This window comes from Falco punctatus, assembly GCF_963210335.1.
Source record: "Falco punctatus genome assembly, chromosome: 1".
NCBI classification, from domain to species: Eukaryota; Metazoa; Chordata; class Aves; order Falconiformes; family Falconidae; genus Falco; species Falco punctatus.
In genome coordinates, this window is record NC_137580.1 from 105631537 (window position 1) to 105652474 (window position 20938).

The window sequence follows — 20938 nt, forward strand, 5'->3', positions numbered from 1 at the left end:
ATGAGCACAGAGCCAGCAGCTGCCAGGATACAGCAAAGTTAATCTTAAACATCCCAGGTGACTTCACCTCCAGCCAGAAAAACACCACTGACAATGGTGTGAGCCCCCCCATGCTGGATGAGAAGTTGCAGCTGTACGGATTGAAGGAAACAAGCGTTATCAATCCCCTGCTGCTTTCCAGATGGGGACACTGAGGCAGAGAAAAGCGCCCGAGCACCTGCAGGCCTGGGTTGAACAGAATCAAGCCTTGACTTTCCCTGTGCCTCCAAGGAGTTACTGCAAGATGTGGGAACAAGGAAGGAAAGACTGAGGGAGGCTTAGAAGAGTTTAGCACCCACCTTCCTTTGCAAGTCAAAAGGATTTGGACACCAAACATCCCCTTTGGGTTCCTAACCTACTTGTTTTGGCAGTGTTTTCCAGCACTGGGAGCTGCACCTCAAGCTGGTTTGGGATACGTGGGCAGCCTAGGTCATGCAATTAGCTGACGGAAGGAGTTAGGATGGAAAGGGCGAGCGGCAGCATGAAAGCCAATGAAGGGAAAGCAAGCTGGATCCACACAAGCAGAACAGGAACATCTGAAATCCAACATGCTGGCACTGAGAAGCCACCCACAGACTCCGTCTCAGGTGGCACACGTGCCTGGGATGGATGCGGGCTCATGCACACCAGCTGCAGTTAATACACAGTGCATTCAGACAACCATCTCCAAGGGCTCTCCAAAATTACATCAAACCTCTCCACCTTCTTAGGAATTCACAGAGACTAAGGTGGTAAGTGCCAAACAAAGCAACACACAGGTCCCTCCTTTCAGCCTTGCTAAAATCTTTGTCCACATTTCCATGACAATGACCAGAGCTAAAAAGAGTGACACATGGCCATCTGCCACCCTCACAACAGGGATGCATCCCCACCTCCCTACTCTCCTACCTGCTGTGGTTTGAGATAGGTTCCCACATGGGTGCTGAGCTCCCTGAAGAACACCCTGGGCAGAACCCAGGCCTTGGTGTGGTGCTGACAGCCTGGCCAAGTGAGACCAGCTCTCCCAGGCACTTAAAAAGCTCTCCAGACCACAGAGATTTCCCTTCTGTCTCTTTCAAAGACTGTATTTTCCCCTCTGCTGCCCCCAATTTTGCAATGTCTTCAAATGATGCAACGGCTTGTTCTCGCTACAGCCCAATTCAAGCCCACCAAATACAGTGGAAATCCTCTCCGTTTCAAAAGGCTTTGAATCAGATGCAGTGACTCCTCTTTATGACTTTTCCTCTTTCCTGATTTAGCCTCTTTGTCACCAGCTCTTCCTCAGGTATTTCCCTCCTCCTCTATCTCATGCCTTTGTTTCATATCTGCTCCTACAAGCCTCTCCAGATGATGGCTAGTAGTGGGGCTGCTCCCTGTCCAGCTGCAGACAAGGAGGGTATTTGAGGACCAGATAATGAAAAGGAACTGGAGAGACCTGCTCCCAAAATTCAGAGGCATCGGACCTCATCTCCCAACCTCCTCCAACTGAGCAGCCAAGACAACAGGGTGCCTGGGCACCCCTTCCACCCCAGTCTGTGACCCTGCACGTGTCTGAGACTTCATCACACCATGAAGCACAGCTGTTACTTTGGGTACCTGTGGAAGGTAAAAGAACACCAAAGCACAAAAGCTGAACCTTCTGCTCTGCCAGGAAAACAGACGGGCAGCAGGGGATCCCTCCAAAAGGCCAAGCACAGGGTCACAACCTGAGGCTGAAGAAACCAAACTCGGAGCTGCCCTGGGAAGGGGATCATTGGTAACCACGCTTTGAGAAGACCAGCAGAGAAATTCTTCACTCTTCTGCATTGCAAGGTTCAAGTCACCCCAGAGCTACAGCTTCTACGAAGTTGTCCTGGTTTTGACTGGGATAGATTTAATTTTCTTCCCAGTAGTTGGTGCAGTGCTGCGTTTTGGATTTAGGGTGAGAACAGTGTTGATAACACACTGATGTTTTAGTTGTTGCTAAGCAGTGTTTACACTAAATCAGGGACTTTTCAGCTTCTCACGGCACCCCGCCAGCGAGCAGGCTGGGGTACACAAGGAGCTGGGAGGGGACACAGCCGGGACAGCTGACCCCAAATGACCCAAGGGATGTTCCATACCATATGACATCATGCTCAGCACATAAGCTAGGAAGAATGCTGCTTGGGAACTTGGCTGGGCATTGGTCAGCTGGTGGTCAGCAATTGCATTATGCATCGCTTGTTTTGTATATTTCATTTTTTATTATTTTCCTTCCCTTTTCTGTCCTATTGAACTGTCTTTATCTCAACCCACAAATTTTACTTTTTTTCCATCCAGTTCTCTCCCCCAGCCCACTGCAGGGGAGGAGGGCGAGCTGCCTGGCAGGTTAAACCACGACAGAAGTGAGAAGAGCCCTTGAGATCTGCAGAGGAAAATGAATAAGCAATTGAGGCACTTGCAAGCAATCAAGTTTTGGAAGCTGTGAGTGCACTGCAGATAAATTACTACCCATCAGCCAGGAAACAGTCACTGATCAGCTGCACTCCTGGTGTAAAGGCAAAGTGTGTCAGCTTTGACTGCTGGAGGCTTTAAGCCAACTGATGTGATGATGGAGAAACCAAATATTTCTTATTTCACACGGGCTACACACACGCACATTCAGTTAGCAGCATTTCAGCTAACAATGTCGTAGGATGTGCTGACCCATCCGCTCAACACCACGTGAGTGTACCGGCACAGATGCAATCCCTTTTACATCTGCAGAAAGCCCAGACCTAAGGCGGATGAAATCAAGGGAAATCCACACTGCTCTGAGGTACCTCTGCCACCACACTGCCTGGGTAGATTTGCAGTCACAGGGCATGGGAGGAAGTGTTGCCACACTAAAAAAGGTGCAGAAACACTACTCAAGAGCCTACCCTGGGCCTGAAGAGGGTTTTTTTTTTTTGGAGGAGGAAGGGGAAGAGGTAAAAAGGAAGGATGTTGCTGTTGTGGTATAACACAGGCTGTGTCTCGACTCCGAGCACAGGCTCACCAGCAGCATGAACAGACATATTTAGTCCATCAGCTCAGACTCAAACTACTCCAGTGTCGCCGTACCAGTGCTGGCTTCTTGGGAGACATGGAGCCAGGCGCGAGTGAGGTCCTGCGGATTTACACAAGCTGGGCTCAGTTAGGAGAAAACTTGATGCAGGCAGGCTGGTCGGGGGGTGGGGGCTCTCAAGTAAGGGAGATCTGGAGAGCATCAGTGCAAGAGCAAGCACTGCAGTGCAGAGAGATGAGAGGGATTCACAGAGACAACTGCTCCTGCTGCCCACAGACAAAATTTCTAACCAGTCAGTGCCTTTGACTCCTAGCCAAACTTTCAGGCTGCACTTGCAACACCTGAAAGTCAATGCCCAAACTCTCTGAACATTTCCTGGTATCAGTTTCTCCTCCCTGTTCCAGTTTTGTCCTGCCATTTGCTGCAGCTCCTGCTCTCCCGCTGCTCTGTACGCTGCAGAGTGCAACAGCATTCACCAGGTTGTGACGAAAGGGACACAAAATAAGATGCTATCCTCAAAGATTCAGCAAGAAGATTCTGATAAGATTTCCCATCACCAGCTTCCCGGCAATCTGCTACGGGGGGGCAGACAGGGCAGACTGATATTTCAGCATGACAGAACCACTTGCTTCTCCAGAATTTCATGATACTGCAACACCAGTGAGACAGCAAAGCACAAGACCAGAGAGGAAGCATGGCATCCACGGCTGCTGCCACTCCAAACACTGGGCAGCCATGTTTGAGCTGAACATCACCTAAACCACACGTACAAAATATTCCAATGGAGCAGAAGTGGGGAATTCTGTAACAAGTCACCCCTTCCACCTGATACAGCCCTTTCTTCCTTCCTCTCTCCCGGTACACCAGCCAGCAGGCCACATACTCCTGTACTGTGGCATCTTCGTAGCCCTCTGGACCATAGCCAACGCTTCTCCTCCCACATCAGGGCTGCATCCAGCCCTGCCTCACATTAACACCAAGTGCTACCACAACACCTAAAGGTCTAACCTCCCTCCCAGGGCTTACAATGACACTAATGACTACACAGCAGCTCCTTCCCTACCTTTCTTCTCAAGAAGATGCCGAAACCCAGACCAAGTCCCTCTAAAGGAGGATCTTCTGGTGCACCACACACAGCCACGTGGATCTGTGGTTCTGCTCCTGGCACCAAGCATAAGAGATTCCCTCCTTCCCACTCAGGAAGATTGCCCAGCAGCAGAACCACGCCAGCTAACAGGGCTGTGGGACAAGTCACAATGGGCCCAGCAGAACCAGCACAGAGCAGTGCCCCTCCTCACCCCCCAAGGAGCTCATGAGTATGCCTATCTATGGCAAAAGCTGAAAGATGCAAAGGAGGCAAGAGAAAAAGGAAAGGGCCTGCCCAGGTGTCACTTATTCCTGATTTCAGTGACACAGGTTCTGGTCCCTCAGTTATACCTCCTGGTCTTACAAAGCACTGACCGGGTCATTCCCCATGGGAGATATGGGGGTGCAGCACCAGACCCTTCTTAGGAACACAATACTGTAAGCATCCTTCCTCAGTTCCCAAGACCCGCTCCCCATGCTTTTAAACAAAATCCTTCCCCCCCTCCCCAAGCTGCCTGCCTTAGTTGTAAGCACGACCTAGACCAGCACCCAAAGCTGCACAAGCTCAGAGGAGCCAGCATAGTACAGCAGGGATTTGTCTGGCTGGGGCACTAATTAATATATCCCCCAGAAGATTGCTTCCTGCAGCTTTACTTGCTCATATTACAAACAGGGCACTCCTTACAGTGTTTTAGGAGTGTCCTTCTATGTAATTAGCCAGCACTGGAGGGGGGGGGGGGGGGGGGGAGCAGAACAATGGGGTAGCTCTTGCCCCAGGGATGGATGCTTTCCCATACAGAGTGGGGAGGATCATGCCAGGAGGTGGCTGGGAGTCTGGGGAGCTGACCCCTGCCTCACTGATCCAGTTAACAGCGCTGATAGAAGCACACAACCCTTGATGTGACATGCTCCATCTGCAGAATTCAGTGCTGTCTGTGAGAGGCCAGATTCATTAATTGCATTTAATACACGGGAGGAAGCTAATGCATGAAGCAGCAAAATAACTTGCCCACATCTATTTAATACATTAGCAGCACAGCCAAGGATATTAGCATCTGCTTAAGCCTTGGCGCTCCTCACTGAGTTTTCCAGCGACTTTGACCCTCTTTAGAGCATGGGGAAATTAATCCTGCATTTTGAAGTGCTCCACCCTCTCTCACACCAACATCCACCCTCCAGCAAGCAGGAAATGTTTTTAATCACCGCCAATGCCACAAAAGCTCAGGCATGCCTGTGCTACCAACAGCCTGTACTGGGGGCTACTCCTGCCTGCCTATTAGAAATAACCGTCACAACCCCAACAGGGAGCTCAGCAGCTTTCCCAGATGAACTACACCTCTTTCTCAGCCCTGCAGGAGAGACGTTTGCTTCAGTGCTGCCATTTTTAGCTGTGTTTCCTGAAGAAACTGGGTGTACGCAATGGCACTGTCTCTCAGTCTCTCCCTAATAGCTTCTGAGCCCTTCTGAGTTGTAGCTCAGCCGGAACCAGGCCATCCCTGCAAGCTTTGTGAAGATAAGCAGTTTTGTAAAAGCAAGTAATCTGCCAGGGCTGCTCTGGGGCCAAAGGCTGCGGGTTGAACACAACACAACCTTTATTAGACACCAGAGGATCCACCGTGGCCCACTGCTCCCTTCCCTTTGGTCTCTGAGCATGGGCCAGCACAGGAATTGCATATCACAGCTAAGATGAACGAGCAATACTGGCCGCTGGACACAGACAGAAACCCTTGGTGGGATAATTAGTGCAGGATAATTAGCGCTTCATCTTTATCTCCACAAAAGCCACACTATTTGATGATGCAGGAGGAGATGCAGGAGGGGAGAGGGCAGTGACTGCAAGGGAAGGGGAACGAACCACCATGCCATGCCAAGTCCAGCTAAGGGGGAAGATGGGGAACCTAGGGAGTAAAATAACGCAGGAATGTTCTGGGCTTAGGAATTAAATGAAACACATTGTTAGAGTTTTCTACTCAGGTTTCCCCTAATTCACAGAAATTAGAGTATTTTCTGCTGGAACATGGGTTTCACGAGGCTGAAACTGTAACCCCAGCCAGGAGCAATTACACCAACCCAGCGGCATTTCCGACTCAAACCCAGCACAGGGGTGACAGGGGAAAAGCCATCTCAAGCTGTCAGCTGGTGCTGAAAAAGTCCCAGCACTGTACTGGGAGACAGATTGCCCCATTACATGCATTTGTCTGTCTGGCAGGGAGGAAGGAGAACACCCCTGGCAAAATTAATCCCAAAGGACTGGAGACCCAGACATTGTCCGTCATCCCCGAAGAGCCACCAATGCACATCTTTGTCCGTTTGGGTGAGCCCCCAGCTGCTGCCACCCTCGGGGCTCAGCACACAGCCACAGGCTGGATCTGCCACCCGCGCACGCTCCTGCGGTGGGTATGGGAGACAGACAGATACATCTAGTAGAAAACACTGGTGTTAATGAACAGAAAGCGGGTTGTAGAGATGAAGATGGCTCCTAACATCCTGCCTGCAAAATCACCTCCCCAACGAGCCTGTAGCCAGGCAATTGCACAGCAGCATCCCCCCATCTGGGCCAAGCTTGGGCTCCACCAAGGGTTCATATCACACTCACCATGGCAAACCCGGGCAGCGTACCCATGCTCCGGGCACACTTACACCCCAGCAAGGACAGAGCCAGGAGACTGAGGAGCAAGGCTCACAACAGGGGGGGGGGGCAGGGTTTGCACAGAGGGTGTGTCTGTCACACAAGTCTGCCGGCACTTGCACACTCATTTCCAAGTGCCCCAAGAGCTGCCACCTTCCCCAAGTGGCATGTTCTGCTGTCCCCAGCAAAGATTTAACCGTACGATCCTTTTGCATCCTCCCCAAAAAAAAGCTGGCTTAGCCAGGGATTATTGCCAAGATACCAGCCACCTCACTCACCCCTTGCACACCACCAACAGCTGCAAAACAGGTTGCAACAGCCAGACCTCGACCAGCCATGGCATTGCTCATCCACAGCCAACGCTGCCACCGGTACCGCAGCAGTCCCGGTGCTCCGGGGGGGCTCTGCCCTCTGCTGCCGTCCCCAGGCTGGCTGTCATGGAGGGGCCCAGATGTTCCTGCCACGAAAGACACCTTCAGCAGTACTCCAGAAGGGACAGAGCTGGAGCAGCTGAGCGGGGAGTGTGGGGACATATGCCAGTCCCGGAGGGCTGTTGCATTAACCCAGCACAAGCTCTGCCAGCACTCGCCTGTTGGAGGGGTTAACCAGCTGCAGACAGCTGTCCTGGCACCCCTGGGACCCAGCCCAGCCGTTGCCACAGCAATGTCCTCCCCAGCACCCTGGCTAGGCATCTCCAGGTCTCCTCCTGGCTGTCCCTCTCCTCCCAGTCAGCATCACCTGGGCTGTGGGCTCATTTCACAGTAAGGAGCCTGTGCCACCCCTCCCTGAACATCTCTCCTATTGTCTCAGGACAGCCTGTCCCCCCCAAAAGTAGCCTACGACATCCTGATCAGCCCCAGACAGGCTTGGAGGGCAACTGCTGCAGCATTTGGCTCTTTGTTTTTAAGTTTTCCCACCCCGAGAGTCACTTTGCAAATCACGCTGAGGCTCTAGGGAAGGACAAGAGCTTGAGGCAGCCTGCCAGCCCCACACACTGACCAGCAGCAGCTCCTGTGAGAGGGGGAATTTGGCAGCTTCTTCAAGAGACAGCAAGAGCCTTACTTGGGGCTCCTGCAGGTAGTACTGAGCTCTGATTTGCAGCCCTATTAGAAGGCAACTGGAACAGCCAAGTACTGCAGATACTTAAAATGCCATGAAAAATCACCAGGTGCAAAGAAAGCACCAGAAAAAGACTGTGAGAACGAAGAACAGGATGCAAGAAGTCATTTCACTCAGATGACTCTCAAGAGGGAAAGTCCTGATATGACACTAAGGAAAATATCTCAAGATTTACCATCTCGTTTAAAATACAAACGAGATTTAAAATCAGCCTCAAACCCCTGTGCCTCATGTAATTAGCAGAATGTGCTTTCAACACCCTTCTGTATTTCTTATCTCTGTTGTTACTCAGGGTATCTTGGACAGGTAAATCCACGCTGGCAAGTTCCCCTTCAGCTTCTCAGGTGCTCACACAGTGGTTCAGCATTTTGGGTTTTTTTTATATATATATTATTTATGTGTTTATAAATGTGCATACTGCTTTGTACACTTCCAGCTGTTTAGAAACAGAAGGAGCAGTCAGACCCCCCCTTGCCTGGCCCTCAGTTTAATGCCAGCAGATACTCAGTGCAAGTATTACTACGGACAGGTCACAAAGACCTCGGCTAGCAAAGGCTTGCACACGGAAGGAGCTAAGACCCTGAAAGTCCATTGGGAGCTATCTGGCTTGGTTTGGGTGTCCAGGCTTCACAGAAGCCATCCCACAGCGATGCAGAAGGGAGTGCCCCACTTTGCACTGACCTCCTCCAGCCCCCAAACCCCTACTCCAGCCCACAGGGGATGACTGCTTGGCCCAGCAGCTCACACCACCCAGAGGAGCCGAGCTGTCAGACCACAAGTCTCTGCTTTTCATTTAGCTGGCAATAGCCAAGAGGCCTGAAGAGAAGTGAAGGCCTTCCTCCCACACCAGTAAGGTGCAAACAGAGCCCTCCATCTCCAGCCGCTCACGGACAAGAGCTGAAATCCTAGGCTGCAAGATGCACCCCAGTTTCAGCCCTGTCGGAGAAGGGCCACGGTGAAAACAAATCAGCAGCCAGCACAGGTGATCCACCTATACAAGCTGGAGCACATGAAGGGTGACAGCTCAAAAAACTGAGGAACACTAGACCTCAGCTAGCACCACAAAAACTGCCAGTCCTTCCTTCAAAGTAACTAGCTCCCTGCAGAGAGCCAGAGCCCAGCCCGAGCACCTGCTCAGGAGAAGGTCACTGAAAAAAGATTAAGGGAAAGGATATAGCAAAACCCTCACAAGGCAAGGCTTGTCACTTACAGTCCTACTTATGCTTGCAGTTCCCCAGCATCACAACTGCGAAGCCCCACGGGATGTGCAAAATGAACCTCTTCCGTGATTATCCAGTGGCATCTCAACTCTGCACCAGCATTTAGCCTGACAAATAGTCTAGACGCTACTCAAATTGCCAGTGTCACCCCACTGATCTCAGAGAGAAAGGGATCAATATGGTTGAAGGAATCAAAGGAAGGGAAAAGTAAGTTACTGATTTGGTTTTCTAAACATCTTCAAAATGGATTTAAAAAACCCTTGATCTACATCTTTGGGTTTCGGCATTTTTTTCTGCTCGTTGACCTTAAAAACGTCCATCATAGACTTCCTGACTTTGTCAGAGAATTCACGAGGTCTCAGCCACATGCAGCAGAGTCCTGTGGTGCTTCCTTGAACTGGAAGAGCTCTGACACAGAGCAGCTTTCCCCTGTTTACTGCATACTTCGAAGTACATAAGGGTGTTCTTAAGTCCCCTTTTCATTCACTCGGTCCCCCTCAAAGCTGGTTTTAAGTGTAACTTGAAATAAAAGCAATCACTATTGATTTTCTCAGACCTGCAAAATCTCAACCTGATTCCTTTCTCCAGTAGTTCAGGGAGACTAGTAGACAGGGACTATATTTCAAGTGGGAGCAAAGAAGGGGAAGCAGAGGAGAAGCCTTTTCATCCACTGTACTGGACACAGAGGCACAAGCTTCTCTCTCCTTCTAGAAAAGACTCTTGTGAAGTCCTCCAGGACAGAGAAGCTCCTAGATAATGAAGACCTGAGCACAGCAGGTCTCTTGGACACATGTATAGTAATTAAAGATGAATTAGGGTCTGTACCTGACTCCATTAGATGCAGACAGTCCTGTGCTGGCACCCCCAGCTTGAGGCAAAGCCCAGGTGCTCTGTGCATTGAGTCTCGGTGTTGACCTTGCTCCAGACAAAGTCGGTTTGTTATAGGGCACAAAGCCAACGCTGGAAGAACTGACTGACGCTGTCCTACTGGAAACCTGGTGAGTAGTGGAAGAGTTGGGAAAGTTTATCATGGAGTGGCGGTAGCGTGTGGTGATGGGACCAGTCCCACTGTTTAGCCAGCACTGCTGGCAAGAACAAGCTACCCCCGTGTGAAGGGGTGCCGGGGAGGCCGTCACCGGGTACGGGGCGTCCAAGCGCCTCTGAACGCTGCGGCGGAACCTCGTGGTCTTGTTGGTCTGGACTTGAGCCACGAAGTCAACTTCGTAGTTGTAGCCCAAGGGTCCGAGATCTACTCGCTGGTGATTCGTGGCACGGGCTTGCTCCAGGAACACGCAGACGTTCATCTCATAGGGGGACCACCCGCCTTCATCGTTCTGCCACTCCCAGATGATGCCCTGCCCGGCAGCAGAGTCCCCGGGGAAGAGGTGCCTGCGGACAGCCCGCATCGTCCCTATGTGGGGAGAGGGAGGGGAAATAAATAAAATCATTTTGTGAGCAAAGAATTGAGGGGCACATTGTCTCAGGGACATGTTTCTGCACAGATACACGGCGTGTCTACATCAGGGTGGCCTTCCTCACTTCTCCCTCAACAGGGGCACCACCAGACTTTCTCTTCCTGACAGGGCTGGGTTTGCTCATGAAGCTTAGAGAAATGCAATACCCCCTAGATCCCTGTCCCTCTGCCAAATCTGATTGTGGGCTGGCAGCAGGTTCAAAAGCTGCTGGGAGGAAGGGTGGGAAAGGAGGGAAGGAGAGAAGATGCAGAGACAGACACACCCAAGCACAAAGGCACAGCAATCACATATGCCTTCCTGACAAAAAAAAAAAAAAGTAAAAAAAACCCCACCACTCCCACAGCCTTGACAACAAGAGTAACTATAGAGACAGGACACCATCGGGAAGCGCTTTGCCATAGAGCTTAAGGGGTTGAACATGCACTTGGCTACACAAAGGGCTGGGCAATTTTGCTCTAGGAGGACCAGGTGACTTGACTTTGGAGAGGGGACAAGACAGGGCCAGCTTCTCCAGGCTCCTGACTGCTGGGAGACATAGTAATACTGACTAGAGAGGAGAAGACAACAAAGTAATTTGGAAACTGGAGAGAGCGGCCGTTCAGGCAAAGGAAGAGACATGAAAGCAGACACTTACTCCTGCACGGCCACTCAACAGCAGGAGCTCAGAACCCCCTGGAAGCCTGGCGCTCCAGGATGACTTCGCTCCTGGTTACTTTATTCCTTTCTTTAAAAAAGAAAAAGTCTAATGAGAGGGAGGTAAGCCACTCAACAGGACAGAAGCTGTGCAGCCTCTGCAAAAACAGGTTCCTGCAGCAGGCTCAAAACTGCTGCTGCTGGGAAAATCCTCAGCAACACTCACTCTGCACCGAGAAAGAGAAGTGAGGAAACGCTGCCGGGCAAACAAGTCTGGGGATGCAGGCAGGTGGGGATGAACAGGAGTGCAGCAAGTCATTATGACACCAGAGCTGTTCAGAGAAGATCAGCACCAGGAGGAAAAAGATAAAACAAAGCCTCTAAAGAGGTCATGAGAGTTATGACACTATGCTCCAGGACCCCAGGTGAAAACACATGTGTTTAGAAGTATCCACACCTAAAGCCTGCAGGGAAGTTCCCCAGGATATTGCTGTTGGTTCCGTGGGGGGCAGGCAATCCAAGCAAGCTTTATGACCAACAAGCACACACCAAGGTAGAGGGAGGACAGCCCACGTGGGACTCCACGCTGCCAAAACCCAATTGCTGTGCTACCTGTGCTCAGGCTCTGGCTGGCTGAATGCTGGCTCAAGTAGCTCTGCCTCACACTGCCGTTATCTCTAGCCCTCAGCGCTGGGCTTGCAGAAACTACCAGGACTTGACTCAAACCATAAGGGCATTAACTGCCACCTCAGTGCTTGACAGCACAGAAGTCACATCTCCGCTCCTATCACACTCTCAGGCTTCTTTCTTTGTAAATGGTGCTGGTAGTTTCTGCACAGCGCTTCGGTGGTCAGACCATAACGAGACCCTGTGCTGGGGTGCAGACACATCCTGCGTGTCACTGCAGAAACTACATCAGTAAAGACAGACCTGAGCTCTGGAGCAGACAAAGGCTGAGGCTCTCTCAAAGGCAGGAATGGTACGACTTGTGTTTCTGCTAGGGACTGTTCATCTGCAGGGGATGAACAGCCAGGAAAGGTCCAGCATTTGCTCCCAACCTGCTGCTCCAGCAGCCAGAGCAGCACCAAGTAAGTGTCTGCCTATTGCAGAGCGGCACTCTCCAGTGACACCACCCAACAGACATCTCATCAGCACACCTAAGAAGCTACTAGCAGCCAGGGAAACACAGCAACCTCCCCTCTAAGAACTGGGGTTGAACCCTGAAAACTCAACAACAAAACCCAGGGATTCCTGTGGGACAAGACCTTCCTCTGGCAGAAGTCAGGGCAGAAGGTATCCGCAGAACCAAAGCAACCTTCCCCAGCCAGGAATCGACACCTTACATGGGAAAGCAGATGAAACAGCCAAAAGCAAACTCTAGTGATGGACTGCTCCTATCCAGTGCCTGCTAAGTTTTAGAAACACAAACCTATGGCCTCAGCAGGTGGACAACATCAGGGGTAACCCCCTGAGCAGATGAGCAGGTACGAGACTGAGCTGGAAGTGAGATGGTGAGAAATGCGCTACACTTAGAGAAGAACACAGGGAACACACGGCTAAAGCAAGGTGTCATGAAACCCAGCGGAACACGTCTCAGGGGAGATGAGCAAGCCTGCCCCTGCTCCGTCAGCAGGTCAGAAGCTACAAGCAGCACAGAGAGGACTTGAGCAGTTTGCAAGCAACCTGTCTTTTAAAGACAGCATTAACACCCCCAAACAGCAGCAGGGAGAAGAGCTTTTAGAAGTCAATAACAAGACCAAAGCCATGCACTTGGAAAACATCCCCATTCCCCCAGGCTGGCAGGGAAACTGGCATTCCTCTCCAGGGTGGGCAAACAGCTGTGGTGAGAGGACAGCTCCTGCTGCTCCCTTGCATTCACTCGCAGCTAATCTGCTTGAACCAGCAGCTGAAGCTCACAGCTAATCCTGCCCCCACAATTCCCCTGCACAGCTGTCATTCCCGTTGGTGGGGATACTGGTCCCGTTAACACTGGCTTCCTGTTATTCTCCCTGGCTTCCTTTGAAGAGCCTATTTGTCTGTCTAATAGCTAATGAGCAGAATACAACAGCCTATTTTTTGCTCTGTTTAAAGATTTTTCATGGGGATGTTTCCTGCAGAGATTCTTTTCTCTAGCACATGACAAAGGTCAGCTGGCTGCTTGCTCAGAAAGGCTCACATTCAAGGGAAAGTCCTGCAGAGAGGAAAAGCTTTGCTTCGAACTGGGCCATTAAAAGGGGATATGAGAGCGTTTCCAATAGTCACGTTGCAGAGCACGCAGGTACTTGTGGAGAGAGGTGTTCAGACCTGGCCACTGTGATCAGCATCCCTCCGGATCAGTGGGAAACACTGCAGGAGCGCTGTGAAGTGGAATCAGCCTTTTTGTTATTGACAACTCAACCACAGATCTCACCCAAGGGAAGATAAGATCACGCCAGCCAACACCTTTTCCAAAATTGTATCAGACTGTCCTCCAGACACAACCCACTCCGAACCACCCTGCGATGGACTGTATTAGCTAGGTGTTTTGAGATCTTTCACAAGAGATACAGGACCTCCAAAGGGAGGTGCTCCACTCATGAAGGAGGATGTCCCATTCACACTAGGACACATCTTTCACCCTCCCACAAGCACTTTGCTCACCCTCACCAAATCGGGTCATTTTCTGAGAAGGAACAGCCTGGGGCTGCTGCCCATGTGTTGGAGCACAAGGCAAGAGGCTGGAAGGCTCCTTTAGAAGTTTGGTGTGAAGAAAACAGGAAAAAAATGGCCACTGGTGCCAGCTCTGGTGGTCCATGCTGTATTGCTCAAAGCCACAACCTCAGCAAGGCTTCCAGATGCTCAAACAGGTTATGCTGAGCAGACCTGACAAGGCACTCGGCTAAGAAAGCTCCTCAGCCAGGACACCACTAGAAAAACTAACCCTGAAGTCACTGAATCAGAATAAAAACATGGATGCAGCTGTGATGACCACTGGCTTTTGCTCCAACCACTTCTCTTTTCCTGTAGGAACTGCCCAACCCTGCAGCTGATTCAAGATATTGCTCACTTATTGCTTCGATTGTCAAGAACCAGCACACTGCCCATCTCTAAAGCTTGGGGTGATGCTTGACTGCGTCCTGGGGTGATGGGAGAGATGTTGCTGAAGGAGAAACAGATGCATGGCGAATTGTCCAAAGCAGCTATTCATTCAGGGTGTGTAACTGGGATCTCCCTGGATTTTCCAGAGGATAAAAGCATGCATTCCACTCTTGCCCCCTTTCTAGCTACAGCTGCTGAGCACATCTGGAGTAAAAGAGGGTAGGAGTCACCTCGGCAAATTCTGAGCTACTAGCCTCAGTGACCCCAAGAGAGACAAGATGAGAATGAAAATTGGGTTTCAATCCTGCTATCAAACCCAGCCCGCCCTTCCTCCCTGGGAGGAAGCAAGCCAGCCTTGTATAGCACAAGTGCAGGGAATATTCTGCTGCAGCATTATGGCGTTGTGTGGGGGCTGCAGGCTTTCGCAAAGCAGCTTGCGCAGGGCGGCATGCCAAGGTAAAGCAGCTGGCACTCCAGTTGCAGAGGGAACAAGGGATTCAAACGGGAGGGTTTAAATTGTAAAAAGGCCTTTTTACGTGAATGGTCTTGAATGGATGTGGGTGGGGGCAGGAAGAAAGTTTCCCAGATCTGAGGGCTGTGGCTCACAAGCTCTGAGCTCCAGGGGTCCTACGATGTGGCTTCCTAAGAGATCACGGCCGCACGTCTGCACCCAGCCCCACAGATTCACGCCAGCCAACATAGATTTTCTCACGTGCCAACATGCTGGGCAGCAGACAGCCCTGGGAGAGAAGCAGACACGCCACCCCTCAGAAAACTGCCCAGCAGTGGCAGCAGACAACAGAGCTTTCTAGAGCTCTCCGACACAGCACAATGCCCCACTTATCTCCAAGCACACAAGCAGCCCCATCAAAACCCCAGCACGGGTAGGGAAGCTCCCTTACCTGTATCCTGCCGGAACTGTGTCAAACTTGGGATGTCGATGACGTAGGGGGCCAAGACAGGGTCTGCATGTCCCAAAGGGATGCTACTGACAAGTCCCGACCCCGAACGTCGGCCCTTCTGCTGAGAGGCCTGAAAAACCTGTTCAATGTAGCTGCAGACATTCCCTCGGTATGGCCTCCACCTGCCAAATTCATCCTGCCATTCCCACACTGCCACTGCCGTGGAAGTGGAATTGCTGCTGTGCCCTGGGGCAGAACTGGGAAGTCCGGATGGCCCAGCTGAACTGCTTCCTGCTCCCTGAGCTGCTGCCATGTTCCTCCCTGAGGTCTGGGCACGCCGCGATGGGAAGCAGCAGCTGCGCTGGCTGGCCTTAAACCATTTTCTTCTGGGGGACCTGCAGCAAGAAACAAAGAGAGCATACAGAGCTGAGAACGATGCCCCACATCCACCCCACCCTGCATCGCTATCACACGAGCCATTTAAGAGGGGGAAACAAGCTCAGCCTTTCACAGAAGATGCTTGCTATGCATTTAGGAGACTACAGAGAAGTGGACTGGCCTCAAAACCCTCTGGTCAAGGGCAAATGAGGTACCACCACCCACTCCCTCCCAATGCTAGCAACTTTTCTTGCTAAATTAGAGCAAAAATGCTTTTGAGAGACTCTGCTTCCTATGGTCTGCAGCACCAAATACCACATGAGTTGCTGCAGATCCACACAAAACCAGGCCAGAGCCACTGCTGATCTGCGCCAGGCAGATCAGTAAGCCCTGACCCGAGTTCTGATGCTCACTAGCCAGGAGTGTGCCAGGGCAAGCAGCCACTCTGCAGCCCTCCCCACCCACACTCAGTGCCACTCCTGGCAGCATTATGAGCTGCCAGCTTGTGAGCTGGAGCTCCTCAAGCACTTGTACAAATTACTTCATACACATGTGGGTCCCGAACTCCTCCCTGATCTGAGCTCCAGGGCTACATTATCAGCTTCATTCAGGCTTCTGACCATTCAGTTTTGATCCAGGATCAGTCCCTTGACTCCTGTGAAGTGTTATATATGCACACAAAGCCAAAAGACAATTCTTTAGGCAGTCTGCACATCACAGTAATACAGACGTTGAGTGTGGTCTGAGTGAAGAATGGATGAGGAGTACAGAAGCACTAGGAGGAACACAGAGTGGAATAAACAGCCTGTGCTAAGGGCAGCGATTTATCAGGTCCTCAAGATCCCAGCACACCTAGCTGCATATTTTCAAGTGGGAAAACAAGGAACATCTTGAAACAAGGGATAATCTGCATCAAGAAAGACTCAAGCCATTAAAAGATGATTTGGGGAAGAGCAGAGAACGGGGTAGGAGCCTTAAGACATACACATAAAGACAAAAAGGCCAGTGAATTTAATCCTAACTACTCACAGAGACAGGATGCAGAGACAAAAGGCCACCACTCTTAGCCCCCAAGGGATGTCAAAAAGCAGACCCAAAGCCATCAAGTGGCCACCAAGCTGTCCCAAAGACACCAAAGGCCTGATATTTGGCATTCTTTCACTGCTGTGTCATTTAAAGGAAACCTGTCCAGACCATCTGGACGCATGTGCCTCGGTGCCCGAATGCTGGACAACCACTTGGAGATCCCCGTGTTGGTGCTCATGAGAGAAGCGGGTATGACTGTGAACAAGTGAAATTCATTTTGTTTTAAAATAAAGTTGCCTTCTCCTTCCTAAGGTCTCGCATCATTGATTGCTCGCTTAACTCCCAGCACTCAGCAGGGAGCTATGAGCTTCCTTCCCATCAAATGGAAAAGTTCAGGTCTCCCAAGAGGCAGAGCAGCAGTGGGCGGCTTCCACTGGAGGATGCCATCTGGACGGAGAATGACATCCCTGCCGGATGGGGGAAGATCCCACGCTCCATGGAGCATCCCATCCATCATGCTTGCGTGGCTTGCTAGCTTAAAAAAAGAAAAAGAGCGAGCGAAGAACAGACACGCCCACACGTCTGCATTTATAAGAGGAAAGCAACACTTTCTCCAGGAATTCATTGTAAATTAGTTTATGAGCTGCTCTGAGATTTTTACAGAACACCCCCAGATCAACCAGTGTTGGTGCCAAACTGCTCCAGATCACTAAGACCCTGGTCTCTGCAACCAATCTTTTCCACCCACTTCTCTCTCCCCTGACGCACCAAGGACAGTTATTTTACTGCTCAAACCAGTGAATTAAAACCTGAGGTGACAAACTCAACACCTGCCTCTGCCAGTTCTTTTTATGGCAGATTTCACACCAACACCTCAGGGACCACCAGCATGACCATGCTCAGCTCAGGCTAGCATGAGTCAAAGCAGGGCTGCAGGGTTTTCTGTCCTACCCACCTGCACAAGGTGCCCTGAACCCCAAAGAGAGAACCAACACCTTTCCCCCCCAAAGCTGCTGTTGCCAAATATTCATCTGTACATCCTACAGCCATAAGCAGAGCAGAGGGAGGCTGCTGGAGGGAGTTAGCATTTGTTTTCCTTCCTTTTTGAAACACGGCAGCAGGAAATGGGAAAAAAAAAAGCACATCCCAGTGGAAAAGCCACCTCCCTCACATATCACTTTGCACGCACTGGGATGGTGTCTTAGAACAGCTGCGTGACCAAAGCCTATCGCTCACCCCCTCGGATGGCAGCGATGCTTTGAGTCCTGGACCACACGCATAGGTACCCAGCCTGGCTGCACGCGAGCGTCGCGTGCTCCAACATTCACTTCCCCATCAGAATGGAAAAATATTTCCTGTGCTGGGACTGCTAGTCCAAAGGAGGAGCAAGGGGCGTATTTCAGCCTCCTGCCAGTTCTCGCTGTTGAACGCTGCTTGAGCCAGCAGCTGCTTGCACGGACTGGGAAGCGAGGAATGCAGGAGAGCTTCAGTAAGCCAAAATTACACGAATCCCCCAAGTTAAGGCAAACAAGAGAAAGAAAAAGCCTGAAGTTGTAGTCCCTCTCCAGGAATTCAACAGCACACAAATATTAAAAGCTGAGACATTCAATAGCAGAGCCGCTCATACAGTTTTCAGCCTTACCCTCCTTGGGCTGCTGTGTGTGTTACATCAAGGCAATAAGGGTTTGGGAATGCAGCTAGCAGAGCTGTATAGAGAGGGCTGGCTGCGGCTTGGGCTGCCTTACACAGCCCACTTCTCCAGCACTACATTTTGGATGCTAGCAGCAGCAGTTCAGCTGCACTAGCTCCTTCACACTGGCTCTGTCCTGAAAGGATTGGCAGACCAGAAGGAGCGGCTACACGTCTTTGCTAAAATCCCATGGACTTCACCTTGAGCTTTAAAAATGCCTTGAAAAGCTAAAAAGTCATACCAAGCCCTAAAAAGTTAGGTTTATTCAGCAAACAGTCCTGGCTCCAATTAGAAATCCTATGGGCCATCTTGCCCCAAATGAAAACAAAACCCTGACTACTTGAGGTACAAACTGAAATATACCTCCTAAGTGGAGGGTGGTTGGCTGGAAATTTGTAACACGGGCTCTGATCTTGAATTTGGATTTGTTTGGTTGGATCTTTATGCCTCAGCAGAACCTCTCAAACATTTGCTCACGTGGCTTTAATCGGGGACTTGGGCAGGAAAAGAACTGGGTGCATTTCAGCTGTGTTTCCCAGTAGATTCACTCCCTGCTCCTCAAGCTCCAGCAAGCGATGGTGAGAAAGCTGGGGAGGGGCAAGTGGGAATTAAAGCATTTGAAAGACATGTTTAATTCTCAAACCTGTTCTACTTTCAGAAAGCAGAATTTTCTTTCACTTTAAATGCAGGATCTTAAAATTCATGGGTCTGAGATGATTTCTAAAAATGCCAAGTTCCTGTTTAAGTTTCTAAACTGAAATTGCCAGTGCTGATAGAAGTTTATGTGGTATGCTAGCTTGTACCTGGAAAAGAAAAGGCCTCAGGAACCCTTGAGCCGGGCTGCATTAAAAAAAATTAGAAGTCACTAAACTGGTAAAACAAAGTCTTTTTAGCAAGTTGCTCAGAAAAGAAGGTGCCCAGGAGGGATCTGTTAAGCACCACTAACACCACATGAGAGACTGGACAGGGAGGGCTGCAAAGAGCCCAGGAGACAAGATTACACAGGATTAGGGGAGCACACAGAGCACGGGGAGGTGGTGGGGCTACAGCGAGCCTGTGACCCCACGCAGGGTATGCGAGTGGAGCAGCATTACAGGTGCCCAGTGCCACCCTGACCCCAAACCACCCAGCCAGGGCCCTCCCCCCATCATCATCATCTGCTCTGCAGCTCTGGGCCAAGCTCAACCCCAGCTGCAAACACAGCGATGCAACAGGGTTCGATGCTCTGGCCAGGTAACTCGCACCTAAAGGCATCGTGCTGTCCACCAGCCCCCAGCACCGGGGGCTGCAACAACCTGGGGGGGTGGGGAGGAGGATAGAGCCGGGCAGTACAGAGGCGGCAGCAGTAACTCCCAACCCCACTGATCCATCTGCCCTGGGAAGACTCCTGCCTTCTCCCAGCCTTTGCTCACCCTGGCTACGCTGCCTCGACGGCCAAAAGAAAAGCAGAAATAAAGCCCAGGCGCTGCAAACCCGGCCTCCTGCCACCCGCGACGGCCTTCGGGTGGGACCCCCTCGGAGGGGACAGCCCGGGCGGCAGCCGAGGCGGAACAAAGCGCCCGGTGGAGCTCCGCGGAGGGGCTGGGGGCCGGCACGGGTGCAGAGCACAGCGCGGGGGGAGGGGACCCCCCAGCGGCCCGCGGCGCCCCCGGGCCAGGCCCCCGGCCCCGCCGCAGGCCGGGCGCTGCGAGAAGCCCCCTTGCTAGAGGGGGGCTGGCCGGGGGGCTCCCCAGGGCTTCGCCTCGCCCCAGGAGGGCCCCCCGCGCCTGCAGCCGGGCTGAGGGAAGGGCAAAGCCCGGGGCCACCCGGCCGCGGGGGTCAGCCCGGCCCCGGAGCGCCCCGCAGCCCCACCAGGTCCCCCCCGCCGTCCCCCTCCCACCTTCAGCGCCCTCCCCGGGGCCACCACGGGCTCTGCAGGCACCGGGGGGTTCGTCCGGGCGGCACCGGCCCCCCCCGGCCCGCAGGGAAGGGCCGGCCCGCGCCCCCCGCGCCTCGTCCGCTGCCCCGAGCGGACTGGAGCGGCCCGGGCAGGGCGGGCTGCGCCCGGCGGCCGTGCGTCGGTACCGGCCGCTCGTAGCCGGGAAAGGTCCCTGCCGGCCGGCCCGGGCCCCGCGCCCCACAGGGAAGGGGCCCGGCCCAGCCCGGCCCCGCGCCCCCCGCCCCAGCGCGCCCCTCACCCGAATCCGGCGGCGGCGGCGCTGCCGCTCCCCGGCCCGCGGCGGCGGGAGGCCCTGCGCGTGCGCCCGCGCGGCCGCCTGGGGGATGTAGTGCGGGGGCGGGGCGGGCGGCGCCGGGGGCGGGGCCTCGGCTGCGCGGGGCGGGGGCGGGGCACCGCCCCTGGGGGGTGCCGGGGGGGGACACCGCCACTGTGGTGTGCCGGGGGGGGGACACCGTCACTGTGGGGTGCCTGGGGGGGGAAGGACCGTCACTGTGGGATGCCGGGGGGGGGGCACCGTCACTGTGGGGTGCCAGGGGGTGGGCACCGGGGGACACCGCCACTGTAGTGTGCCGGGGAGGGGGCATCGGGGTGGTGGTGTGTGTGTGTGACTGTGTGTGCGCGCTTCTAAGTGTGTGCAGCCAGTGTGTGAGATGGCACGGAGCTGCGTGTGCCCCCCTGGAGTCCCCCCCAGGCTTCCCCCGGCGTGGGGGGCAGAGCCATGCCCCCTGCGCTCCCCCA

At 52.7% G+C, this 20938-nt stretch overlaps 1 protein-coding gene across 2 annotated transcripts in view; it reads right to left on the reverse strand.

The window, feature by feature from the left end:
* DTX2 (deltex E3 ubiquitin ligase 2) overlaps positions 1 to 20551 on the reverse strand; it is a 39456-nt gene extending 18905 nt beyond the window's left edge. For both annotated transcript variants that reach the window (XM_080367892.1, XM_080367891.1), the window contains exons 1-3: positions 20439 to 20551; positions 15168 to 15562; positions 9905 to 10490 (exon numbers count right to left, since the gene is read on the reverse strand). In XM_080367892.1, the coding sequence (XP_080224018.1) occupies positions 9905 to 10490; positions 15168 to 15480 (899 nt within the window). In that variant the 5' untranslated portion in view covers positions 15481 to 15562; positions 20439 to 20551. The remainder of the gene's footprint in view (positions 1 to 9904; positions 10491 to 15167; positions 15563 to 20438) is intronic.
* Between the last annotated feature and the right edge of the window lie 387 nt (positions 20552 to 20938).